At 38.7% G+C, this 24,030-nt stretch overlaps 1 protein-coding gene across 8 annotated transcripts in view; it reads right to left on the bottom strand.

Annotated features, from left to right (window-relative positions):
• trioa (trio Rho guanine nucleotide exchange factor a) overlaps positions 1–24,030 on the bottom strand; it is a 140,310-nt gene that overhangs the window by 65,045 nt on the left and 51,235 nt on the right. For 7 of the 8 annotated variants that reach the window (XM_067425802.1, XM_067425799.1, XM_067425795.1 and 4 more), the window contains exons 3-5: positions 13,158–13,232; positions 7,132–7,246; positions 4,456–4,648 (exon numbers count right to left, since the gene is read on the bottom strand). In XM_067425802.1, the coding sequence (XP_067281903.1) occupies positions 4,456–4,648; positions 7,132–7,246; positions 13,158–13,232 (383 nt within the window). Of the gene's footprint in view, positions 1–4,455; positions 4,649–4,839; positions 5,094–7,131; positions 7,247–13,157; positions 13,233–24,030 lie in introns of those variants that run through there. The other variant, XM_067425800.1, reaches the window with a different exon arrangement.

The following is a 24,030-nucleotide window of genomic DNA, read 5'->3' as shown; positions in this document are numbered from 1 at the left end:
TATTAGTCTGTTCTACCTAAGAGGACAAAAAACATTCTGTTATTCTTTCTACAGATGAATAGATGAGAAGAAGAAAAATCAAATGTGCACGAGTGGGCTTCATCAAAGCCGTGAAAGAGGAGAGAGAGCGGAGGTGTGTGTCTTTTGTGAATTCAAGGTAAATGCAGTCTAAACCTATTCATCAGTTTACGCCCCGCCGTCATACAGGCATCGACAGCCTTTCACAGACGAGCACGCTGACCATTAGTCCATTAACCACAATGAGAATAATGCAAGTTATGGAGTGCATTTGCTTTTTTTGCCTTCTGCTCATATTTTGTTGTTCATTAATTTTTGAGAAATGCAGCCTGTCAGGAGCAGTGGGCGAGATGAGAGGTTGCAGCCGTTCCCATGACAAATTCCTTGACCCTGCCCACCAGAAACATTTCATCATGTGTTGTGCTCAACACTTGTTTGGACTTACATGGACCACCAGATGGCAGGGAGTGCTTCTGATCCTCCCACTGAAAATCATGCACAATTTCTCAGTGTTGAGAGGTAAAAAAAAGGTGGTCAATATACGGCAAAATGGGGCGAATGGGGGATTTATATACGAGCGACACCAGCAGGATTAAAACGGCATATCAACTCCATTTAGCTTTTCTAAACCAATGTTATTTTTCTATTATTTATATGCTACTAAAGTATAATTTAGCTTTTATTTTTACATTTTCACTGTTCACTTTAAGTTTCCATAATTGTCCATTTTTATTTGTTTTTTAATATTTATATATTTTTTCTCCAGTTTTTAGTCATTTTAGGTAGTACATTTTTTTATGTTAAGTCAATTAATCTATTGATTATTTTCACAATTAGTTGGACAATCCACCGGTTGATTTTTACTTTTGGTCAGTTAATCTATCAGTTATTTTTACGATTGGTTGGTTAATCTATTGTTTATTTTTTCGATTTCAAAAGGTCGTTAATTGATCAGTTATTTTTGCGATTGGTCAGTTAATCTATCAATTATTTTTCGGTTGGACAGTTAATCTAATGGTTATTTTATAATTGGTCGGTTAATCAATCGGTTATTTTTTTGATTGGTCAGTTAATCTATCTGTTAGTTTTACGATTGGTCAGTTAATCTATCTGTCAGTTTTACGATTTCTCAGTTGATCTATCGAATCATTTTACTGTTTGTCAGTTAGTCTATTGTTCACTTTTACGATTATTCGGTTAATCAAGCAGTTATATTTACAGTTAGTCAATAAGTCTATTTAATGTTATTTCTGCGATTAGTCGGTTAGTATATCGATCAACTTTTACAATTAGTCGATTAATCTATTGATTATTGCTACGCTTAGTCGGATAGTCTATTGGTTACTTTTGCGTTTAGTCAGATAATCTATCAATTATTTTTGCTATTTACCGGTAGCTATTTGTTATTTTCAGATCAGTCAATTAATCCTTTAGGTAACCGACCAATAAATAATAACTGTAATTACTGCCTTTAATCTCAAAGTTTTATGCAAAAATGATCTATAAAATACTTACTTTACAAATAAAAAATCCCAACATAATAAAAAATAAAGTGGCAAGAATTAAAAGGCATTTATCAATAATACAAATGTGATTTGACAGCATTTGCTTACAGGTGTGAGCCTGAAATATTTTCTTCATTCTGCAGGTTAAATGTATATCTGTATGCACGAACAGTGGAAAGATATTACAATTGACAGCGTCCAATCAAAGAGTGAGTTCATCCATGATTTTAAACAACCAACAAGGACTTTAAAAGCTTTGTAAAGAGTGCAGAAAGAACATTTGAGCTGCACACCTCACAGCTAGCACATATGGCAGCTTCTGTGGATCATCAAATGAATGCGAATCATTTCTCTCTTTAGTAAACTAAACCCATCATGACTACACAGTTCAGTGTGGCTCACACGTTATATGACGTGGCAGCAACTAGTTGTCCAGTGCGGTTCTGTTCATTCAGCTCTAGTTTGTCAAGATTGTGGTTAAGATTCCTGAAATGTGCAGGCCAGTTATATTATGCGTCACGCTTGTAAAAAAACAAACAGTTGTATGGTAGCAACCGTATTAAACGCCATTGCCATACTAGCCATTAGCATCTGCTCTAGAGTCTTGTTTTGTGTGAAACATTATGGGATTAGAGATGAACATAAACATTGAAATGCATTGGCACATTTCACACAAATCGACATACTCTCATAATCTAATCTATTGGTTCCAGCCCTACAACATTTTGAATTTTCAAATGGAATGTTTTATTTCAATTTTAATCCACCAAGATGACTTTTTAATAGCTTTAGTTAACTACGACGACAACAGAACCCATTATAATCAGTGATGTTGTCTACACTGGATGCAACAAATACCTGGCAGTAAATGGATGCCTCAAAAATCCCCTTATTAAAATAACACGCATTTAGTGTGACTGTTCAAATTAGTCAAATTTAGCGACTTGAGTAGCTATCGTTGCTACCTAGCTGTTGCCAATCCCTAATTGTATAGAGGGAAACAGCTGTGGTGTGAATATTATGCCAATGAGGAAGAAGGTATTCTTTAATGAATTAATCCTATTATAAGTTAATGGTCGGTGATGGCGCTAAACGCACACGGTCATTGTCTTAAAAACTTAAAAGGTGCTTGGACAGGAGAGTTAAAGATACTAAAAATGAATACAACATACGATAATGCAAACTTATTGCCAGTTTTTTTTATGATTTATGGTTCGTTTAATGATTATGAACACAAGGTTAACCATGGAAAACCAAATCAATATTGAATTAATATACCATCAATTAAACTAAAGCTGGCACGGAGGCGTGTATAATTACAAACTAAAGTCTCCGTGAATGTTATCTATTTTCAAAGTGAGCTACAGTACATATAGGATAAATGTATGTGACAAAGTTTCTGCGACAGTGTCCGAATTCCTCGCTTCATTTCGTTCACTTCTTGCTTGTATAGCTCATTAAACTGCCACGCACTAAACAGAGATTAGAGAATCAGTGATGGAGTCGACCCCAACTCTAAGGCTATTCAAAAGTCCAAGAATTGACTCTTTTGGAGTCGACTCCGCATCACTTCTCATAGGACAGACAAATGGATTTGCATTGGTCGCTTTGTCGCGTCCTGGGTAGAGAGCTTAGATACTGCAGATACGACGCACCAACGGCGGCATCCAGGGTAGACACCATGTTAGTGTGAAAAGGCCTTTTTGAATTCATATGTCAAAATTATTCTCATTATTGTACTGGAAAGCCCTGCACTGAATCCCCCGTTAGACCATTGTGGCATCCTGTAAAATCAACCCAAATGGTATTGTCTTCAATTGTTCAAGATAATTATTTGGCTACAGCTATATTTCTGTGTGATATACCATTACATCCACCACTGTTACTCTCAATTTGTCAATATTTCACACAAGAAAATAGAGCAGAATTGACGTAGTGATCACTCACATCACAGCCGCACATTGATCTTTTTGGTGTTATGAACGTTGCCATAGAAACAAACCTTTTCTCTGAGTCCAAGGACGTGACGTGAAGCTCAGAGTAGAATCTCTCTCTCTCTTTTTTATTATTATGATAATTCTGACATGACATTTAACTGCCAGTGATGATGACACTGCAACATACTAGTCTACATTACAATCGGTCTTTATCAAATAATGGCATGATCATGTTTTATTCATGGAGGTTTGAGATACTAATTATCATTTGATCTAAAACATCATTCAATTGCGCTGGAAATTTCTGCAGCTGTGACATGAGCCATCATTTCGTTCCACATGTGCTGTCAAACCGAACGCACGCACAGACACGCGCACAAAAGCTTCCCCTCCAATAAAAACAAACAGAACTGCGCTCAAATAAAAACAAGCCTGAAATAAACCCCACTCCGACAGCTCTGTGAACAAAAAAGTTGCACCAACATCATGCAATCTAGACTCGATACATAACAAATGCAGAAAAATATGCCAAAAAGGCATTTCTGCTGCAGCCACATTTACATTCACCCAGTCAACCCCCACATACACACGCACACACACACACAAAGACAGAACATCAACACCCACACACTCCCACACGGCCAGATCCACCTTCACACGCTCACACCAACACAGATCGGATGTCACAGACAAACCCGCAGATTATTAATTAATAAGATGAAGTGAAACGCAGCGGCGGGGCGGTTTCACCTGATTTTTCAGAGGATTGTGCGAATAATCTGCTATATTTGCATTCTGCTGCACACGGAAATGCCTTTATAAATGGAGACCAGATTAACACAACAACACCAATTTTTTTAAAATTTTCAAAGCATGCATTAACTAAAACAGGCAAAGAAAGAGTGAATGTGCAGCGATGGGCAGCGAGCTCTGAGGCCGTCAACATCCACATCCAGCTTCGCCTCTTAACACAATGACATCGAACGGTCCCGTACCTCAAACTCAAACTTTGAGCTGCCAAAGTTGGTCCTCTGTTTTTGCCAGAAGTTGTCTGGTTTGATGATGAGGGCGATGTGGATGCAGCAGGGAAACGATTCCTGCAGGATCTTCAGGAGAGGCTTGATGGAATCCCACTTGGAGCCACGCATGTCCACGATGACCGTGAAGCCATGTTTGCACACATCCTCGCTGGAAGACGGGGAGAGAGAGAAAATATGAGCTTTAATCCTCTTTGCATTACATAATCTATGGTACATCCTCCTTGCTAAGAAACGAACGCAACTGCAGGAACTAAAAATAAAGAGCAAAAAAGTGATTTCCCTTGAAAAAAATCTATGCATATTCAATAGAACGGACAGACTGGGAGGCAGGGAGCTTACCCATGAAACACAGCCGCAAAACATCTATCAAATGAGCAGGAAACATGCTGAAGGAAGGCCCTACGGGATCCGATCTGTCTTAAGAGCTTTGTGACACCACCTTACGCCGCTGAGCGCATCCGTCCGTTGCTCTTAAATCCACAACGCGCCTTCAGTCAAACATCTGCCTGTCAGATTTCACCTCAGAAAGTGTCTAATCGAGGAGCTGTAGACCAACACACAGCCTTGTGCGACTGCGACACGCGTTTCCACTCTCTCTCTTTATCCCTCCCTCTCTTGCTCACTGGCTTGCTAGCCCTCCCATTTTTTCCCTGCACACTCGCCTGCTCTCCATCTCTAAAGATGCGCGCCCTTCCCTCTCTCTCTCTTTATCATGATACATCTCTACCCATCTCTGTGTTTCTCTTTTTTATCTCTAGGGGATTTGCTTTGTAACAGTAGATTCTCTCTCTCTCTCTCTCTCTCTCTCTCTCTCTCTCGGCCGTGTGGGTGCAGGGGACAGAGTTTGTGTGCGAGGACGATGAGGAGGAGGATGAAGAGCCATTGGCAGTGGCTGAACTGCGGAAGGTTCTTGATCGTGCCCACGCTGCCTTTCCCACCAACCACTCTTTCCATCGCGCCCCCTCTTGCATCTCTCTCATATCTAAATCTCACTGATTCTATTCCCCTCCCTCCTGTTAAAGTACAGAGCGAGTAAATTCATTGCAGTATTACTGGCTGAGGAACATGTTATATTAAAACTATTTAGTCATGCTCCTCTCTGAAACCCATTCTGAAAAGTGCAGGGTAAAACAGAAGCAAAATAGCTATATGGGCTAAACTAATAACCGGGACTGTGCCATTTTTTTTTGCTAAATAGTTTTGAAAAAATACTTTTTTTCATCTCACCTCAAATCATTTCACAATTTATTCTGCAGTGGAAATTACATTGCGAGCATTTTTGGATTAAAATGTTATGGCTAATTTCATAGATAGCAATTTAGGCATCATACATAGAATTTTTTTTTCTTTCTGCTTTTGAGGTCCGAAAAAGCTAGTCGGACATAAGGCATTGGAACAACAGCAGGGTGAGTAAAAGATGGCTTTATTTTCATTTCAGGTTGTTCCCGCCACGGAATAAAACAATTTAAAAGACAATTGTGATGTTTTATTTCACAAATTTTTTCTCTGAATTTTGAGGTATAAACTTGCAATTTTGAGGAAAAAAGTATGAATTTCCAGTTTATATAACACGCAATTGCAAGTTTATGTCACAGAATTTAAAAAAAGTAATTGCTTAATATTGGGGGAATTGAGAGATAAAAAAGGTCGCAATTATCTATTTTTCTTTTCTTCTTTTCTTTTTTCTGGCGGAAACAAGCTTCCATACAAATGCAAAAACACAAATTAAAAAAAAGTGCATATATTTTTTTTGCATGCATCACATACCTCATATTTCATCTCAATCATGCTAACCCTAATTATTAAAAGTATTTTAAAAAAATGATATAATATAAAATCTATAAATTAGATGAAACACATAGGATAGCAAAAACAATAAACCAGGATAGCAAAATTATTAATAGTGGTGGAAATGATCACACAAATCTATCTAAATAATTTTCATACAATAATTATTTGAATGGTTTGAGTTTAACCTTGTTTTTTTAAGATTTAAAGTCGGAAACAAAAATAATCAAACAAAATTGACATATGCACGTGAGAAGTATCAAAAACAAATTATAAAAGCATGATAAAAAGTTTAAATTTAACTTTCATATAACAAAAAAAAACGCTAATATATAAAATCTGCTATAATACAAATCTGCCACTTGGAAATAAAACTGCCCATAGTTGAGAAAACATCCATGAAGGTCACAGTCCGCTCTCTCTATAGCTGCACTATACCAGAGTACCAGAGTAACCGCCCTCATGCTCAGACTAATGGATGCTAAAGGCAGCCTAAACACACGTCTATAGAGCACGACTGCTCGGCAGAGCCGTTTAGAGGAATCAAACTGAAGTGGGGACTTGGCCTGCCTCTTTCAGTTTTTATAAGCACAACAAAAGATCACATATGAAGAGACACAGCATCTCTAGTTCACAGGTCAATTACAGATCAATGCGCCCGACTACGAGGGAAAGAAAACATCACAGCGCTGAGCAGCAGGACAGTTGGCACATTCACTGCACATTCACTGCATCCAATCTAGTTACTTCTGTTCTCTTATGAAGGACTGTGTCTGAACGGAGAGTGACGGAAAAGCAGTAAACAAAAAGCCCAACAGTTGCATCTTGGGAATGTGTCAATACCTAGGGATGCCGGCGAGGTAGGCGATGAGTCTGCGGAGATCTTCGTGTCGTATTCGGTCGTGGTTGGTTCGTGATGGGAATGTTAATACCGGACCGCCACGCTTGTCTCTACCGCCTGGAGAAAGAACAGTGCAGGAGTCAGAAAAACAACAACATTAAATACGCTTATACTGTAACTTAAAACCTTGAAAAATATCAATTATCAATACCATTTTCAATCCACAGGGAAAACTGTCATATAGATAATTAACCATCTCACTTTTTGATGAGTAATTTTGTTGTAATATCTTACACACAGCATAGGGAGGCTTTATTTGAATCACTGAACCAGATTTACAAAAAATAACAAAAAAATCTGTGATAAAATAACCTTTTTCTTCGAAAAAGGTATAACACCTTCGAAATTCGTTTTTTAAAAACTATTCGAATATATATTTGAATTTAGAATATTCGTTGACAGCCCTAGTTAGCACATATTACAGGTCTTAGGGTGAACAAATTTTTTTTCACTAATTGCCGTGGTAATCTTTAATCAAAATTTGACAAGTTACTTCCAGTCTGGAAATGGCGTTCCTTCTCAGTTTGACGGCTTGTGTTTTAAAATGCGTAACCCCTCCCCTCCAGCCGTTAGTCTGCTATGAGCGCGAGTCAGAGAGGAGGAGCGCTGAAGTCTAACCCTGCCCTCTATTCAGTATTCTGTTCCACTTGGAAATACGTCACAACACTGAAGAAAACTCACTTTCTACTTCCGGTTCACTGGGGCTTCCAAAAAAAACATCCTGCCCTATCTGCTGCGATTTGATTTCGCCCTGCAGCTCAGTCTGGAAACCTGTACATTCATTTCTACTGGTTCTGTTACACTTTTGCAGGAACCAATTACAGACCGGCTTATCCACCTGGCGCGCTATTTGTGGCGGGTTTAAGATGACGACGGATAGAGAAGTGATGGGTCGTTGCCCATTTACCACACCTCTTGTGGTCTTATTGGTTGAAGGACTATCTAATTGCGTTGAGAATTATTTGAATAATGCTCGTTGATCACACCTCTTGTGCAGTAGAAAAAACAGAGCAGACTGTCCAGACCAATGTTCAAACTTAAATTGAGCTAAGGTCTGGTGATAGCCAGTGGCAAAGAAGTGGCAGACAATAACACAGCTGTTAATGTTGAGCAGGAAATTTAAATGTTTGCCTTTCATCAACCTTAAATATAGCCTAATGTTAGCCACTTTACACAGCAGCTCGCTGTAACGTTAACCTAGAAAAATGTTTTTTTGCAAAATTATTATCGGTCTTTACTGCATGACATTTACCTTTACGTGCATTTCTCCACTGTACTGCGGAGATGAGAGTCAGTGTCATAAACTTCATATCTGCAGCCGACACCGACTCAGAAAATATTACTTTATAAATAAATTAATAAAATGTTCAGACAGTATTCTTTCTGTTTGTTTCCCAACACATTCATAATCAGTACCTTTGCCAGTGTGCTGCAGCTTGAAGGCATTATTTATATTTTAAATGCCGAATATTATGGTTTACTATCAACTGGAAGTAACGTGAACAACTGGAAGTAACGTGTTCAAGCTGGTCTTCCAGCCTGGCAAAGCTGTTGTTCAGCTGGTCTTTAAGATGGCCTCCTCTCCAGCTAACAAAGTGTCCAAAACCCCACTAAAACCAGCCAACCAGTTTTTCAGCAGGACTGTCATGTAGAGCAAGGTTAGCAATATAATATTCTTTCTCAGCCCTAAAAGTCAAACCATTTTCTGTTAAGACCCCTAGTATACAGTCAAACCAAAAAATATTAACCAGAAATATTTTTACGAGTGGGCACAGGACTCTATAGTTCACTCATTTAAGTGAGGATAGCAAAATGAATAAACTGTGACATATACCCAAAAATAATTCATAAATTGATAGAAATTTGGGCCAAAAATTATACAGACACTTTGACTTGACCATGTTTTGCCTAAGTGTTTTTCTTGAATTGCTAATGCAACATTTTACACCACAGACTGAACAAAATGAAGCATTGCTTGAACTAAATTGGTATTATCTAATAGTGTACTTATTGAACAGCTGATTGGTTGATTGTAATCCATTACATTCCTTTCTATCAGTTATCTGACATTGTCAAGATGAAATCATTCTGAAACAGCTTAAATCTGAGTTCTTGTCGTATTTTATCACCATTTTCTAAACTATAGCGAATAAACTGTGATAATGTGAGAAAATGTTGAAGGTGTCAGAATAAATTGGTTTGACTGATTAAATTAGTATCATATTATATGTATGCGACTAGTCAACTAATGAATTAAATGAATGACTACCAGACTCGACGTCAAAACCTGTGCATCCAATCAAAAACCTGTCACCATTAATATGGGTAAATACATCAGCCTTTGTTATTATATATCTTCATTACACTATAGTCAGAGTAGATGCCTTAGGAATCAACATATGGCACAAACAAAAACTAGTCTAAAAGGGCAAGAGGTACAGCCCATTCAATATGCTGCAAACAGCCTCTTTTCATGCCAAATGAGTGCATCTATACTGACTAAAGTCTACAGTCTGTAAAAGATAAAAAGCATGAATGAAAAACATTAAAGCTGAAGTGCAGCACACTGCTGGACAGGAACGTCTGATTCAAACCTGCTGTTGACAATATAATTCCTGCAATAATCTCATTACCGTTAAATCAAGTCATTGTTGGGTCTTCAGAGAAAACTGAATAACAGTGTAGACCGTTTCTAAAACTGTGATATAGTTCAAGACGAGATTCTGTTACATGATTTGTCATCATAACGTCTCATAAATCTCTCTGAATGACTCTTTTCAAGTGGTTAGACACTTGAAATAAGCACCTCTAAAAAAACTTTTTTTTTGCCTGGGAAAAATGTTCCGTTTGTAAGTGTGCTGTGGAAAAATTGACTGAATAAATTTAAGTTCAATAATTTTTATTTATTTACAATAAATAAAGTACTCATTTTATCAAAATGAGTCAAGATCAGAAGAAATGGTCAGAATGGTCAGGTAGTCATTCCACAACCAACTATTTTGATTAGTAAGGGTGTTCACACTTGGCATGTTTGATTTGATTAAAACGAACCCTGGTGTGATTGCTTTTCAAGTGTGCCATCCGAATCCTGGTGCGCTTTTTAAACACAGGACCGGTCTGCTCGTTTAAAAAGCACACCAGGATTTGGATGGGTTTGGTGTGATTTAAATGTTCTTCGTTTTGGAGGGATCCCTGCCTGTTTTGACTACTTTACACATTTTATAGGCTCTTCACGAGTTCTCAGCTGGTCAAAATGGCCCGCACGTGTGCGCGCACACACACACACACACACACACACACACACACACACACACACAACATTTATCCCAGCACACAGCTATGTTTTGGATGTTCAGTTTTATCTCAAAAGGCAATACGTCATAAAAGCTGACCAATCAAGATTGCAAATCCCTGTCTCCCTATGCCTATCCGTATCCCTATGTCTTTAGGTTCGGTATCTTTTGGTTTGGTGATAAAAATTCCGGACCAAACAAACCAAGAGAACCGAACTACATGTGTGTGAACACCCTAAGGCTGACTAGTTTACCTAGAGTTGTTTTATGAGTTGTATTATTTATGATTATAAAAAATGTCATTATTTATTAACCATACATTTTTTTCATCTGTGGAAAACGATAAGATTTTGAAGAAATGTTTTTGACCACACAATCAAAGCCAAAGGCGTGTTCACACTTGTAGTTTTGTTCAGACCAAAAAACAACAACATTTAGCCCTGGTCCACTTTGCATTTACATTGGCATTGACACTGAACCTAAATATACTGAATATAAAGGCACAGGGATATGCTCACAATCTGATTGGTCGACTTTCATTGACGGTGCCAGATGAGAGCTTGGATATGCTAAGAGCTTATAAAATGTGTAAAGGAGTCAAAACAGTGGCAGGAATCCCTCCGTCACACACACACAGAAACATAGATCTACTGCGAGGAGACGCGGTTCTGATGCCTGTACTGAACTGTAATAGAAAATAAAGCTCCTGTGATGAGAAAAAAACGGGTGTGCTTTGTCCTTTTTAGGGTTGCATCTTGTGACATGTCCTATTTTTGGTTAATTTGGATGTCTTTGATCCATGCAGTGTTCATATTTATTCAAACCACATCTGAGTTCATTCGGAACCAGACCTAGAACACCTTTTCAGTGGTCTCGGTCCGCTTGTTTGGTGTGCACCAGGGTTCGGATGGCAGCGTTCACACTTTTTCAAGTGAACCTCACTAACAGAGCAAACACACCAGAGTTTGTTTTAATCTAACCAAACCTGCCAAATGTGAACACACCCTAAAACGGCTTTGGAATTTGGACCCCACTGACTTTCATTGCACGGACAAAAACATTCTTCAAAATATCTGGTTTTATATTCCCCCAGAGGAAAGTACTACAATAAAAGATATACCATGCTTCCTGCATGAGCACCACGGCTCAGTTTCTCAAGTGAATGTGCTAATCGCTGGGTCGCATGTCCGACCACTTTGAAAAACAATTGTGCGTCTCACAGTAAAGCTAGTGAAGACCTACACTAATACATCGGACAAATAACTTAAACCAATAACAATTTTTCTAACCACTCAGGCCACAGGCATACACCAAAGCAAGTTTATTAGCATTGAGAAATGACTAATCAGTGCCATCCTCCCACTGATCCTCCTCTACTGTTCATGCAGGTTATGTTACCAAGCCAAAACACCTCGACTCCAGCACAACAAACTCACTGAGTGCTGGGATATCCATGAGGATTTGCTCCTGCGAATGTGCTGAATCTCACTAATGGAGTGTGTTTGTAATAGGATAATCCATCTTATCCTCTGACGGGAAATTTTTTTTAATAAAATGCACATTCCTGCATGCTTATGCAGAAATCACACTTGGAGCGCTGCAGGTTCCCGTCTTCTACCCGTTCTTTATTTTGTCAAGCCTGTTATTTTGTCCTTGTTGTTGTATCATGGGACATGTGTATGACAGTTGCTCATCCCTATGTTTCTGAGTCATTTCAGTGCTGGTCTGTTAGTCGTACGACTACAAGAGCCAAACAGAAGTTTAGAGAGCGAGTGAGAAAGAGACATCAGTCAATTAATGACCCGTGACAATGACACATCAACTAAAAATATTGTGGGAAGTTACAGTAATATTCAGCAAGTTATTTTGGGTGGAAGACATGGTGTGGTGGTCCCGTGAATGTTTGTTATTACTACTGAATTAATTCAATTCAATTCAATGAACTTTATTGTCCCCAATGGGGAAATTTGTCTTGGAATCTTGGGCCCACATGAACATACATTGATCAAAAACATAATACAAAATACAAACAATACACAAAAAAAAATGTAAAAGTCTAATTGAAAAAGTTTTCAAATGCTATTAAATTGTTTTTTATGATCAAAATAAAGCTAAAAAATTATAATATAGTAAATAAAATATTATAGAAATATTTTAAAAACAAAGTGACAATTAAAATTATATGTGTGTGTGTATATATATATATATATATATATATATATATATATATATATATATATATATATATATATATATAACAATTCAAAAACATATATTTGATCCAACGGAAGACTAAAAAAATAAAATAATAAGTGAATACATTGTTACACATTTATTTCTCACAAAGGCAGCTCTGTTCATCACAGTCTGACTTTATATATTAAAATGCTTTTTTCATTTTTTTTTTACACTGAGATGGAAACAGGCCTCCAGACTATCCTGTTAGAATATTCCCATGTATGTAATGAGCATTTTCAGATTAAACGAAGATGCCTGTTTTTTTCTTATTATTCTCCACTAGTACTGAAAGTACTGAAGATACACACTCTTGCTGACCTTATGTACAGAACATCCTTCTGATAAAGAGTGTTATGACCACTAAACAATATAAAAGACATTTCTGAAGGAAAACAAATAGTTATAGCAATACAACAGCACTCAAATTATCAACATACCTGACAAGAAGGCCACTTTTTCTTTTAGGATGGGCAAAACTTCCATGGCCTTCATCTCTTCATTCCTGCGAAATCCTGAAAAACAAAACAGCAGATCTCAGTTTAGAGTCCCTGCAAAAACATCATCATCAGAAGCGGGGCCTAGCAGTTATAACACTGTGCCTGCTCTGAGGCTTCAGCTATAGCGCTCAAATGGGAAATTAAGTGGCTTTACTTTCTCTTTTGCGTTTCTTTAACCGAATGTAAAGACAGTCCATACACATAATCATTGTTCTCCTGTTCTTGGCATGAGCAGATACTGCCTCGAGCGCTGGACCTCATTCAAGCGCTTTGCATGAGATCAGCAGCAACCTGGATGAAGCATCACTTCTGTTCATTTGTTTTTTATGATTCACAGGTTTGAGATGACTAGGTTTGGCGAGGCTCCGCCAAAGTTGAGTTAGTCATGCGCAGCCAGCAGTCTGACTTGGGTCTTTAGCGCCTGGCACTCACAATCACAAAAACCTTTACCTTGCTCAGACTTTTTCATTTAGATGTTTTGATCATTTCTTGTCTGGGTCATAGCGACACTCTCAGAAAGGCACAGCGCTGTCACTGGGGCGGCACCCTGAGGTACAAAAACAAAAAGGTGCTAATACGTACGTACACTAATATGTATATATTGGTGATTTGTACCTTTAAAAGGTAGTAATATGTACCATTTAGGGGTACATACAGCACTGTACCTTTATTTCTGAGAGTGCAGGTGGAGAAAAATTAAGAAATAATGTCTAACTGAAATAAAATAAGTACTAAAGCAGTATTAGGCCTACTAAAACAGAAATAAAAAATTGAGCTATAGAAATATAAAAAATATATGACAAAAGCACAACGCAAACTTAAATTATTTTTAAATATATATATATATATAAATACTAAAACAGGACATTAAAAAAACAACACAGATGTGATCCAACATTTTTTTGCTTCTATATGTGGAGCAGGAAAAATCATGTAAATCATTTAATAAAATAAATACTAAAATGACTAAAACTAAATAAAATATAAAACTAAATACAAATATTAAAAAAGACAAGCACATAAAATGACAAACTAAACATTAAAAGAAAACTGAAAATATATATATAAAAAAAAAAATATTATATTACTAAAACTGAAAAAAAAAAAAATTCAAGCTAAATAGAAAAAAAAAACATGACACCACATAAAACTAAGCCTTAAGATAAAATGAATATGTCATTATGGTATAAGTTTATGATCTTCTATGATGCATTTCAGAGCGGGGCGAATGTAAATCTCAGGTACGGCACAATACTCGCTAGTAAAGAATCATGGACACGGATGGTTCAGTTGAGACACGGCCTTTAATTCCACTCCTACCATCCCTCCATCCCAGGGCTGCTAATTGAGCATGAAATGTGGTTGAAGGAGCCGATCCCTCCCACACGCACACACACACATACACACAGCTGAGAGATAGAGAGATGATGTCATTTATCCATTCTCCTGCGATGCTTCCCTGTGGTGTCTCAGCGCCGCTCTCTGTACAAAAGGACAGCTTTCTCTCTGTCACTCTGCCTCTCTCTCTTTTTTCCATGCATCCCACTGGAAGGTTTGTTTTTCCACCACTGCTGCTACTGTGACCATGTGATCTAATGACAACATGAAACCTTCTGCAGACGCTTTACAGAACATGTACAGTTATCAACTGTTCACCCTTATGTCTTTCGAAACCTGCATCCCTCTCTTTGAACTGTGTATGGTCGGAGATATTTAGAGCAGAACGTCCGAGCTGCTCGCATTCAAGCAAAGTTTATATTTTTAAAGCCTGGTCCTAGCACAAAACTTTCATATGGTTTCAGAGGTATGAAAATACAACCTAACACTTTCATTATATGGAATAAAGCAGCAAATATATAAATGTGTGTGTGTGTTTTGTGTGTGTGTATATATATATATATATATATATATATAGACCCATAAAGGCACTAAACACATCAATACAAAGTCCATCTCACTAAAGTGGCTGTACAATAATTTTACAATGCGACGAGAATATTTTTTGTGTGCACAAAAATCTAAATAAAGACTTTATCCACCAAGTTATCGACGGGAACTTGACGCATGAGCGAGAATATGACCTATAAGAGGAGGAGCGCCACTATCACGTGAGTTCACGTTCGAGACCTACACAAAAGACAATAACTTTGTGGATAAAGTCATTATTTTTATTTATTTTTTGCGCACAAAAACTATTCTCGTCGCTTAGTAAAATTATTGTACAGCCACTGTAGTGAGATGGACTTTGTAACGCCGTCTTTAGTGCCTTTATGGGTCTTGTGAGTGGAAATGTACTGAATGCCAATGGAGGCCTTTCTGAAGCCTTTCTCAGCTTTCAACAAAAATATCTTCATTTGTGTTCTGAAGATGAACGAAGGTGTTACAGGTATTCAACGACGTAAGGGTGAGTAATTAATGAAATAATTTTCATTTTTGGGTGAACAAAATAACAAAAACTACGACTTTATTCAGCATCAGTCTTCTCTTCCTCAAACCTCAAAAAAGATTCAAACGGTCATGAATCAGCGGATTGATCCATGATTTGAATCACGTGTCAAACTGCTGAAATCACGAGACATTACCGATCCGAATCATTGATCGATTCATTGATTGATAACCATTTGAATCTTTATTTGAGGATTGAAAACAAACAGAGGAAGAGAAGACTGAGGCTGAATAAAGTCATAGTTTTTGTTATTTTTGGACCAAAATGTATTTTCGATGCTTCAAGAGATTCTAATGAACTAACTACACATATGGACTACTTTGATGATGTTTTTATTCCCTTTCTGGACATGGACAGTTTAGTGTGCATACATATATATATAATTTTTTTTTTATTCCCAGGACTGAACAGCATTGTGAGTTAATGTGGAGGCTGGTAGAATCACAGACACTGCTGCCGGTCAGAAGGGCTCAGATTCAGTAACAGCACAGCTTTCTCTAAACCCGGCCAAGCATCTTAGGAGACGAGGGTTTATGTTCTCTGCTGTATACCTGAGTCTGTTTGCATGCATAAGCGTGTGTGTGTGTGTGTGTGTGTGTATGGAAGAGAGCCCACACGCTTCCCTCAGGCTCAGAGAGAGACAAGCCACAGTGTGCTGGGGCAAATGAGCTTCTCACTTCTGCAGCTGGATGATGTAATTTTGTGTGTGTGTGTGTGTGTGTGTGTGTGTGTGTGTGTGTGTGTTACTCAAACAGGAAAGGGGAAGCACATTTAATAACGGTTCATAATATAAATCCAATGACTCTCTGAAGTGACGGTCAACCAAAAACACAGATGCTCTTCCGTTAGAGCCCATAGAAATAACGACATACACACATTTACAAACACAGCAAACTTGCATCATGTTCATAAATAACCCAAGTTCTAAAACCCTAGCATAAAGCTTTTGTATTATTAGAATACAAATATTTTATCTAGTTAATATTATAATGAAAAGTAATTACTATAACATGTATAACTAATTAATAACTCAGTTATTAAAGGTGCACTATGCAGCTTTCCGTCCACTGGAGGGCGCCTATTCAAAACAAATGTGTAGTTTGATGACGCAAAGTGTGAGCGCAGCATCTTGGGAGATGTGGTCTTCTCATCACAGCCGGTGGAAAATAGGACTCAGGCAGAAATCACGTTCATGTATGCGGTTATTAACGTTACTGTAGTCTAAAGCAGAGCAGCGCCGAGTGTTGTGGAGCTGAGCACAGTTGCTGGAGCGATTGTTAAACAAATACCCGCCTCGCGAATACCGGGACTTTTATTATGACGGGACGGGACACAGTCGCCGGGCGCCTGCACTGATCCGCTCTTCCGGTTATGATTTTGAGGTAATGGAGCTCTGTTTATCATATTAGATACATTTAAGTGTGTTCAAAACGATGTTATGACGTTACTCCGTGTGTTCACTTGTTCACACTGCTAAGAGTAAAGCGCTCCTGCCAAATAAAAGCCGAAACCGAGGGTAGCGCAGATATGACGCAATTGACAGGCGACTTCCTCAAATGCAATGCTGAAACGTCCCTGTCCTCAGTTAAAATAGCAATTTTCTCACAATTTACAAATAGTTGGAAACTTCTGGGATATTGTAGGTACTCAACTGAACAAAATATATAACACTGGCCTAGTGGTTTTTGGATATTTTACTGCAAAGATACTACATAGTGCACCTTTAATTAGTTATACATGTTATAGTTATTAACCATAACCCAAATTCTAAAACCCTATACATTTTATATTTTAGAATAAAAAAATATTTAACAGTAAAAATAAGAACAACAATAGCATAGTACATTTAATGATAAATACTTTTGCTTTTAAATAAAAAATATTGTTTTAAGTATAATAACACCACATTTTTATTAACTATAACACATTCTAAAACCCTTTTGTATTACAATAATAATAATAAACTAAATTTATTATTTCAAATTATTTATGACTTTATTAACAGTGTTTCTATTGAGGACTCTTCTGGATGTCTGTGTAGGCTGCAATCGAATCATTCTGGGTTTAAATTGGGGTTTCTGCAAGGCTAATCATTTCCTTCTTCACATATAGATTTTCCATTCATCTGTCCGTTCCCTCACCAATGAGAGAAGACAAAGAAATGACCTCCATCTCACATCTGAAGAGGCTCGCAGGGAGATGACCGCTCCCAACTCATCCCGTTTCACAGCAGTGCCGCTGTCCTTAAAGCTTTGCATGCAATGTAACGGGATATTTCACTAACATCTAAAATCCATCATTTCAGCATCCAAACCACACAAATACAACAAACCACTTCAACAAATAGAGACATTACGCTTGGAGAAAATCAGAGGGCTATTCTTTTCCCAGAGCTGGAAGAGCTCTGAATGTGGTTGGGAATTCACAGTCTGTGGAAAAAGAACTAAGGAATCTGGGGAAAAATGAACACGAGCTGTTTTTCTGAAGGGAAGCTTCAAAAGGACACGAGGGACTGATCTTCAGTGACAGGAAGGTGAAACGTGGGTGAGTTTTAAACCAAACAATTAAAAAAAAGAGGAAGAATGTGCCATGAAATCAATCAGTATCAGCACATCAGAAGGTTCCTCCAAGCCCAACCTTTCCCTCACAGAACATTATTTTTCATTGCTTATCAGGTAACAGAAAGAGAACGGAAAACAAAACGCAGCCTTGCTGTTTCCAGGTAATACGTTGCTGATCTTCCCGATACTGAAGAAGTAATGGCTGGAGATAACAGAAACTACAGACACTACACTAAATCGGCAGTCTTTTTTTTTTTTTTACATGCAAAGAGTAGAGCTCCAGACTTCTGGTAGATGGCAGCAGAGAGGAGAGGGGATGGCAGAGGAGAGAGGAGAGGAGAGGAGAGGAGAGGAGAGGAGAGGAGAGGAGAGGAGAGGAGAGGAGAGGAGAGGAGAGGAGAGGAGAGGAGAGGAGAGGAGAGGAGAGGAGAGGAGAGGAGAGGAGAGGAGAGGAGAGGAGAGGAGAGGAGAGGAGAGGAGAGGAGAGGAGAGGAGAGGAGAGGAGAGGAGAGGAGAGGAGAGGAGAGGAGAGGAGAGGAGAGGAGAGGAGAGGGGATGGCAGAAGAGAGAGGAGAGGAGAGGGGATGGCAGAAGAGAGAGGAGAGGAGAGGGGATGGCAGAAGGGAGAGGAGAGGAGAGGAGAGGAGAGGAGAGGAGAGGAGAGGAGAGGAGAGGAGAGGAGAGGAGAGGAGAGGAGAGGAGAGGAGAGGAGAGGAGAGGAGAGGAGAGGAGAGGAGAGGAGAGGAGAGGAGAGGAGAGGAGAGGAGAGGAGAGGAGAGGAGAGGAGAGGACTACCTGTTACAAATTTGCATAATGCCAGCCTATGGTCTTCATTGGCTGCCCGTGAATGACGTCTATTTTGACCAGACCACAAACACTGCAGTTGTAAAAGACACTGGAAAAGTGTGGTACATGCTGTTGAAATGTCACGATAACGCCGTTTTCTGCTAAAATTAAGGTGTTTTTGACCTTGGAAGCATGTAAATCTATAAAAATCTATTGTAGGAGACTTCCAAAACAAAATTAGGAATGTTTAAAATAACATAAAAGCAGCATTTTAAATGACCAAAGCTATCAATTCAAACACAGCATTCGACACGACTCTTAAATCATACGACCCTATTCAGAAAGTCAATGCACAAAGATGGAGTTTCCAACATTTGTGTACTCGTCTCATTAATACACTCATAAGAGACTGTAGACATGGACTAGTCTCATATTTCCCCTCCTGTCACACTTCCTCACTGCGGGTCAAAACACTGGGACTGAAACACACAAGGGTCAAGGGTTCAACGAGTGTGCGCCCGTGTGTGTGTGTGTGGCATTCTGCCGGCACAGTAATGAACCCGTCGTCAAGCTCAGCCTCACACAACTAATGACTCCACTCACTCGTTCATTTCCGACTGGTCCTGATGAATGAACAGAAGACAAATTAATTCTGTGGCTGTAATGGACTGAGCTGATGTGAAATGGTCGTCTACAGATTCAATTCCAATTTTGAATCGATTCACTCAGGAATAATACATTGGAGCCTGCTATAGTACATCGATCACTGAACAGATTTAAATAGGCCATATTATGCCCTTTTAGGAAGTGTAGATTTTGTTTTTGTGCTCTACTAGAACAAGTTTTCATGCTTGAACGTTTGACATATAGCACCTCTAGTTCCTGTCTCTATGAAGCCCCACCTCCAGCTGGTTTCTGAAAAGTAGAGACCAGCTGGCCGTTGCCATCTTGGCAGCTCGTCATCGCGAGTCACGCCCAGATAACAGAAAATGGGCAAAGAGGCGGGACGTGGGCGGAGCTGATGTGACGCAATGACAAACAGACAGCGAATAAATGGCTATCCACCTGCCAATCAAAGTAGCCACGCCCTTAATTATGCAGAACTTTAAGGCTTTATATAATGCAAATGAATGAGTAATAAAAAAATTCACCCCCTCACAGTTGTCATGAAGGGCAAAATTAGCCGTATAGACCAAAACCACAATTTGAACCAGGCTGTAAACACACTTTTTTTCTGCTGTTAAGTTGGGCATTTTAATATGGGGCTCAATGAGATTTTGCTCCCTTCTGGACCCTAGTGGCAAATCGAGGAATTGCAATTTAAGTCCCTTCCGTATTGGCTTCAAGAGAAACTGCGGGAGGTTGCCGCTTGGTTTCAACACAGTACTAACAAACTCAACCAGGCACCGCCCCTAACTCAAGCAAATACCTTGGGTGGGAATGATTTAAATGAGGAATTGTGACGTGTTCGCTCCCGGAAGAAAACTCAAAACTACAGTGACCCTGATATAGAGAATAGCTCCCGCTGGACGGACTTTTTTGCTGAACTTTTTCATGCTTAAACGGCAAAATTACACACCAAAAGTTTAAAGTGTATAAAAGCATAATAGATCCTCCTTAAAGGCCCACTGAAGTGAACTTTGAAAAGCGCCACATTATTCAATGTGTTGACTTAATTTCCCCTGAAACGGCTTAGGCTGTTAGCAGCTCCTCCCCTTTTTTGAAATAGCCAATAGTGTTTCGTTAATATACAGTTTGACTAGAGCGCAAGAGCAGACCTTTCTCTGTTTGGTAAAGCCAGTTTACTCTAACACTGTTTACCCTCATAATCTCCTCCATATCGCTTTGAAATGCAGCATTCTGTGCAGAATTCAAATGGGTCGATATGTTTGTTGTCTGCACGGACTCGCGCATATGATCCGCGCTGCACTCTCGTGTCTGTAGTCTAAATTTAGACCAGAGCCGATGTGTGTGTGCGCTGCTGTGGTGTGTGAAACTAACGTGAAAACAGAATTTATTCGGCTCAAATGGAAGCATATTTACACTGAATCGTTTCCTATCACGTATATAGTGTGCTATGTGCCTTTCACCATGTAGAAATTAGTAAATGTGTGAACAACTGACCGATTTTAGCCGCAGCTTCAGCAGTGTAGGGGGCGGGCTTTAGATTCTAGAGCGCATTTTGATTGGACAGAAGGTTTGACGGGAAAGTGAAGTCTGCGATGATGTTACCAAAATCTGAGATTCATTTTAACGGAAGTGGAAGAATGTACATTTTGAATGCTTATATCTCCTAAATGCAAATTTTGTCATAGTTTTGGAACATACCAGCTTATTCATAACTTTAAGGCTAACACAGTCATACTAAAAGCTAAAAAACTTCAATTTTGATTTCAGTGGACCTTTGATTTCAGTGGACCTTGGACCTCAATACTGGAATGAAATGAAGAAGGCTATTAATCAGCAATGCTATCCTAAAACAGCAAACTATAAGAACCACATGCATGAAGTCCTGTTTAAAGCCGTTCAAACATGGCATATATTAGCATCTGTGTAGGTTTTACATTTCCACCCTGTGTAACCTCACATCAGTCGGGTCAGATTAAATCACTTCAGTGTCGCTGACCTGGCTTCTTATTGGGGTGTAGCTTGCGTCTGAATCGCAGCAATTAGCCTATTAACCTGAGGAGCTCCAGAGGACTGAGATATCAAGAAGACAACCCACGTGACCTGACCCGTCACCCTGCGAACAGCTGCAAAATCGGGTTAACACTTGAGATGGTGAATATGTAACCTACAGGCAATGGGAATGTGAGGGACGAGACAGAGACCAGGGACACTAGGGCTGACTGACCACTGTGGAGCTTCACACAATGTCCCAACTAATTGAAACACAGTGTCAAACAGAAAGAAAGAAAGAAAGAAAGAAAGAAAGAAAGAAAGAAAAGAAAGAAAAAAAAAAAATTTCACACATATAGCTATAACGGCAATACTGTTTTTTGTTATAATGGGTCGTATGGTACAAATAAAAAAAAAGCTCATCCCTTTCACAAATACAGTGCACAAAAAATAAAAAGAATGGGTCAAATTGGACACAATGGGACAAATGGAACAAATAGAAAAAGCTTATCCCAGAACAATTAGAAATAAGTAAATAAATAAAAATAAATATGTATTTATTAAATTAACACATCCTTCAACCGCACTTTGTTCCCTTGCAGGTCAAAATTATAAAAATTATACTTAATGTTTTTTTTGTTTTATTTTTTACTTTTTAATGGCATTTAATGTACCTTTAAATTACTAAATTTTTTCTAAAAATTATAAATACATTTATGCACATTCTTTAAAATAACTCACAATTTCATGCATAACCCTTTTAATTCCGCCCAAATATCTTACATTGGGTGTCTCTGCTGATCTCTTGTGGAAAAAAAATGATATTTCATGACTCTTGCCACTAGATGGTAGATGGGTTATCCCAGCCTGATCTGCGGGTGATTTGATTTCGCCCTGTAGCACAGTCTGGAAACCTGTACATTCATTTCTAATGCTTCTGTTACACTTTTGCGGGAACTAATCTTATCAGGCTTATCCACCTGGTGCACTATTGGCGGGTTTAACACGATGACAGATAGAGAAGCGATGGGTCGTTGCCCGTTGATCAGGCCTCTGTGGTCTGATTGGTTGAAGGGCTATCCAATTGCATTCAGAGTTATTTGAATTATGCCCGATGATCACACCTCTTGTGCAGTTAAAATACAGAGCAGACTCTCTAGATGAATGTTCGATCTTAAATTGAGCTTGGTCTGATGATGGCCTTATATCGCAATATGAGGAGAATTGAGCTGTTCCACCGGGTTCCCAAAGTCCCTTCGCTTCTGTATGCATTCAGATAAAATAAAATACAAAGTTTAAGCTTTTTTTTTAATTGTAAATTAAGTATTCCTCGCATTTCATTCATTCCTATGGCGGTCAATTTGTCCCGCAAGGGAAGGATATGTTACTATTTTTTGTGTTTCAACCACATGGACTAGTTCTTTATGTGAAATCGTGGTTCAAGTGCAACAAAAGTCCTAGGATCTTGGACCATTCCAATAAAAACTCATTGACAAAAAAAAGACCCAAGGGATGGGTGGCGTTTAAATAAAAATCGTAGTCTTCTGCTCAATCAAGTGGCACTTTTTTATTGTTTAGTTTATAATGTTTAGTCTGAATCAGGAACCATCGTTTGCTACGTGTTATTGTTAATCAGAAGTAGGCAGTATCATGGAAGGGACTTTTATAGTGTAGACAAATGTTTTTGGTCCATTTTACTGGAAGAAAAAGCCTATAAATTTGTAAACTTCTGCTAGACAATTTTGTCAAGGAGCACAATAGCATGTGGATGGCTTTAAAGCGAATAAAAAAAAAGGAGAACTAAAAAGACACAACTTCCATTTTGATTTAATTGTTCACATGTACGCGTTTCACTTTCATCTACAGCAGACCTCACAGAGCCCAAGCTCTTCTCGTGTTGACTCAGTTAACGTCATAAAGCACGTTACCAAACAGGGTAACATGAACTGCGCAGGACTGAAGTGTATTTACAGTTGACAAACTGAATGAAAAGGTCAGCTCAGCTGGCTGCATTACAGTCTATGATGTGCGTGAAGCATGAAGGGAGAGTCTGTTACCGTGAACTCAAAGCCTGTTTTTCCTACTGTAATGTGATCAAGAGTGAGGAGCACTTTCAGCCTCTGTTCTCCAGGACGGTGAAGCACATCAGACTGGTAAGAGGGGAAAATGCCACGTCGCAGTATGTGGAGCACAGGACTAACTTAAAGTTCACAATACTGGCCGGAACACACTCTGATTGAACAGCAAAATGAACATAAAAGCCCTCAAGAATAAAAAAGCTAACAAAACTCAGTATCTGCACCTCCAAACAGGTTCCATTCCAATCATCCTCACAAAGAGGCAGATACTTGACCATAGATATAAAGATGGCCTAAAACTAACCCCAAGCACCAAATGCCAG

Source organism: Pseudorasbora parva, chromosome 19 (genome assembly GCF_024679245.1).
Source record: "Pseudorasbora parva isolate DD20220531a chromosome 19, ASM2467924v1, whole genome shotgun sequence".
NCBI lineage: Eukaryota > Metazoa > Chordata > Actinopteri > Cypriniformes > Gobionidae > Pseudorasbora > Pseudorasbora parva.
The sequence above is the reverse complement of the archived record's forward strand: the minus strand, read 5'-3'. Positions and strand labels throughout refer to the sequence as shown.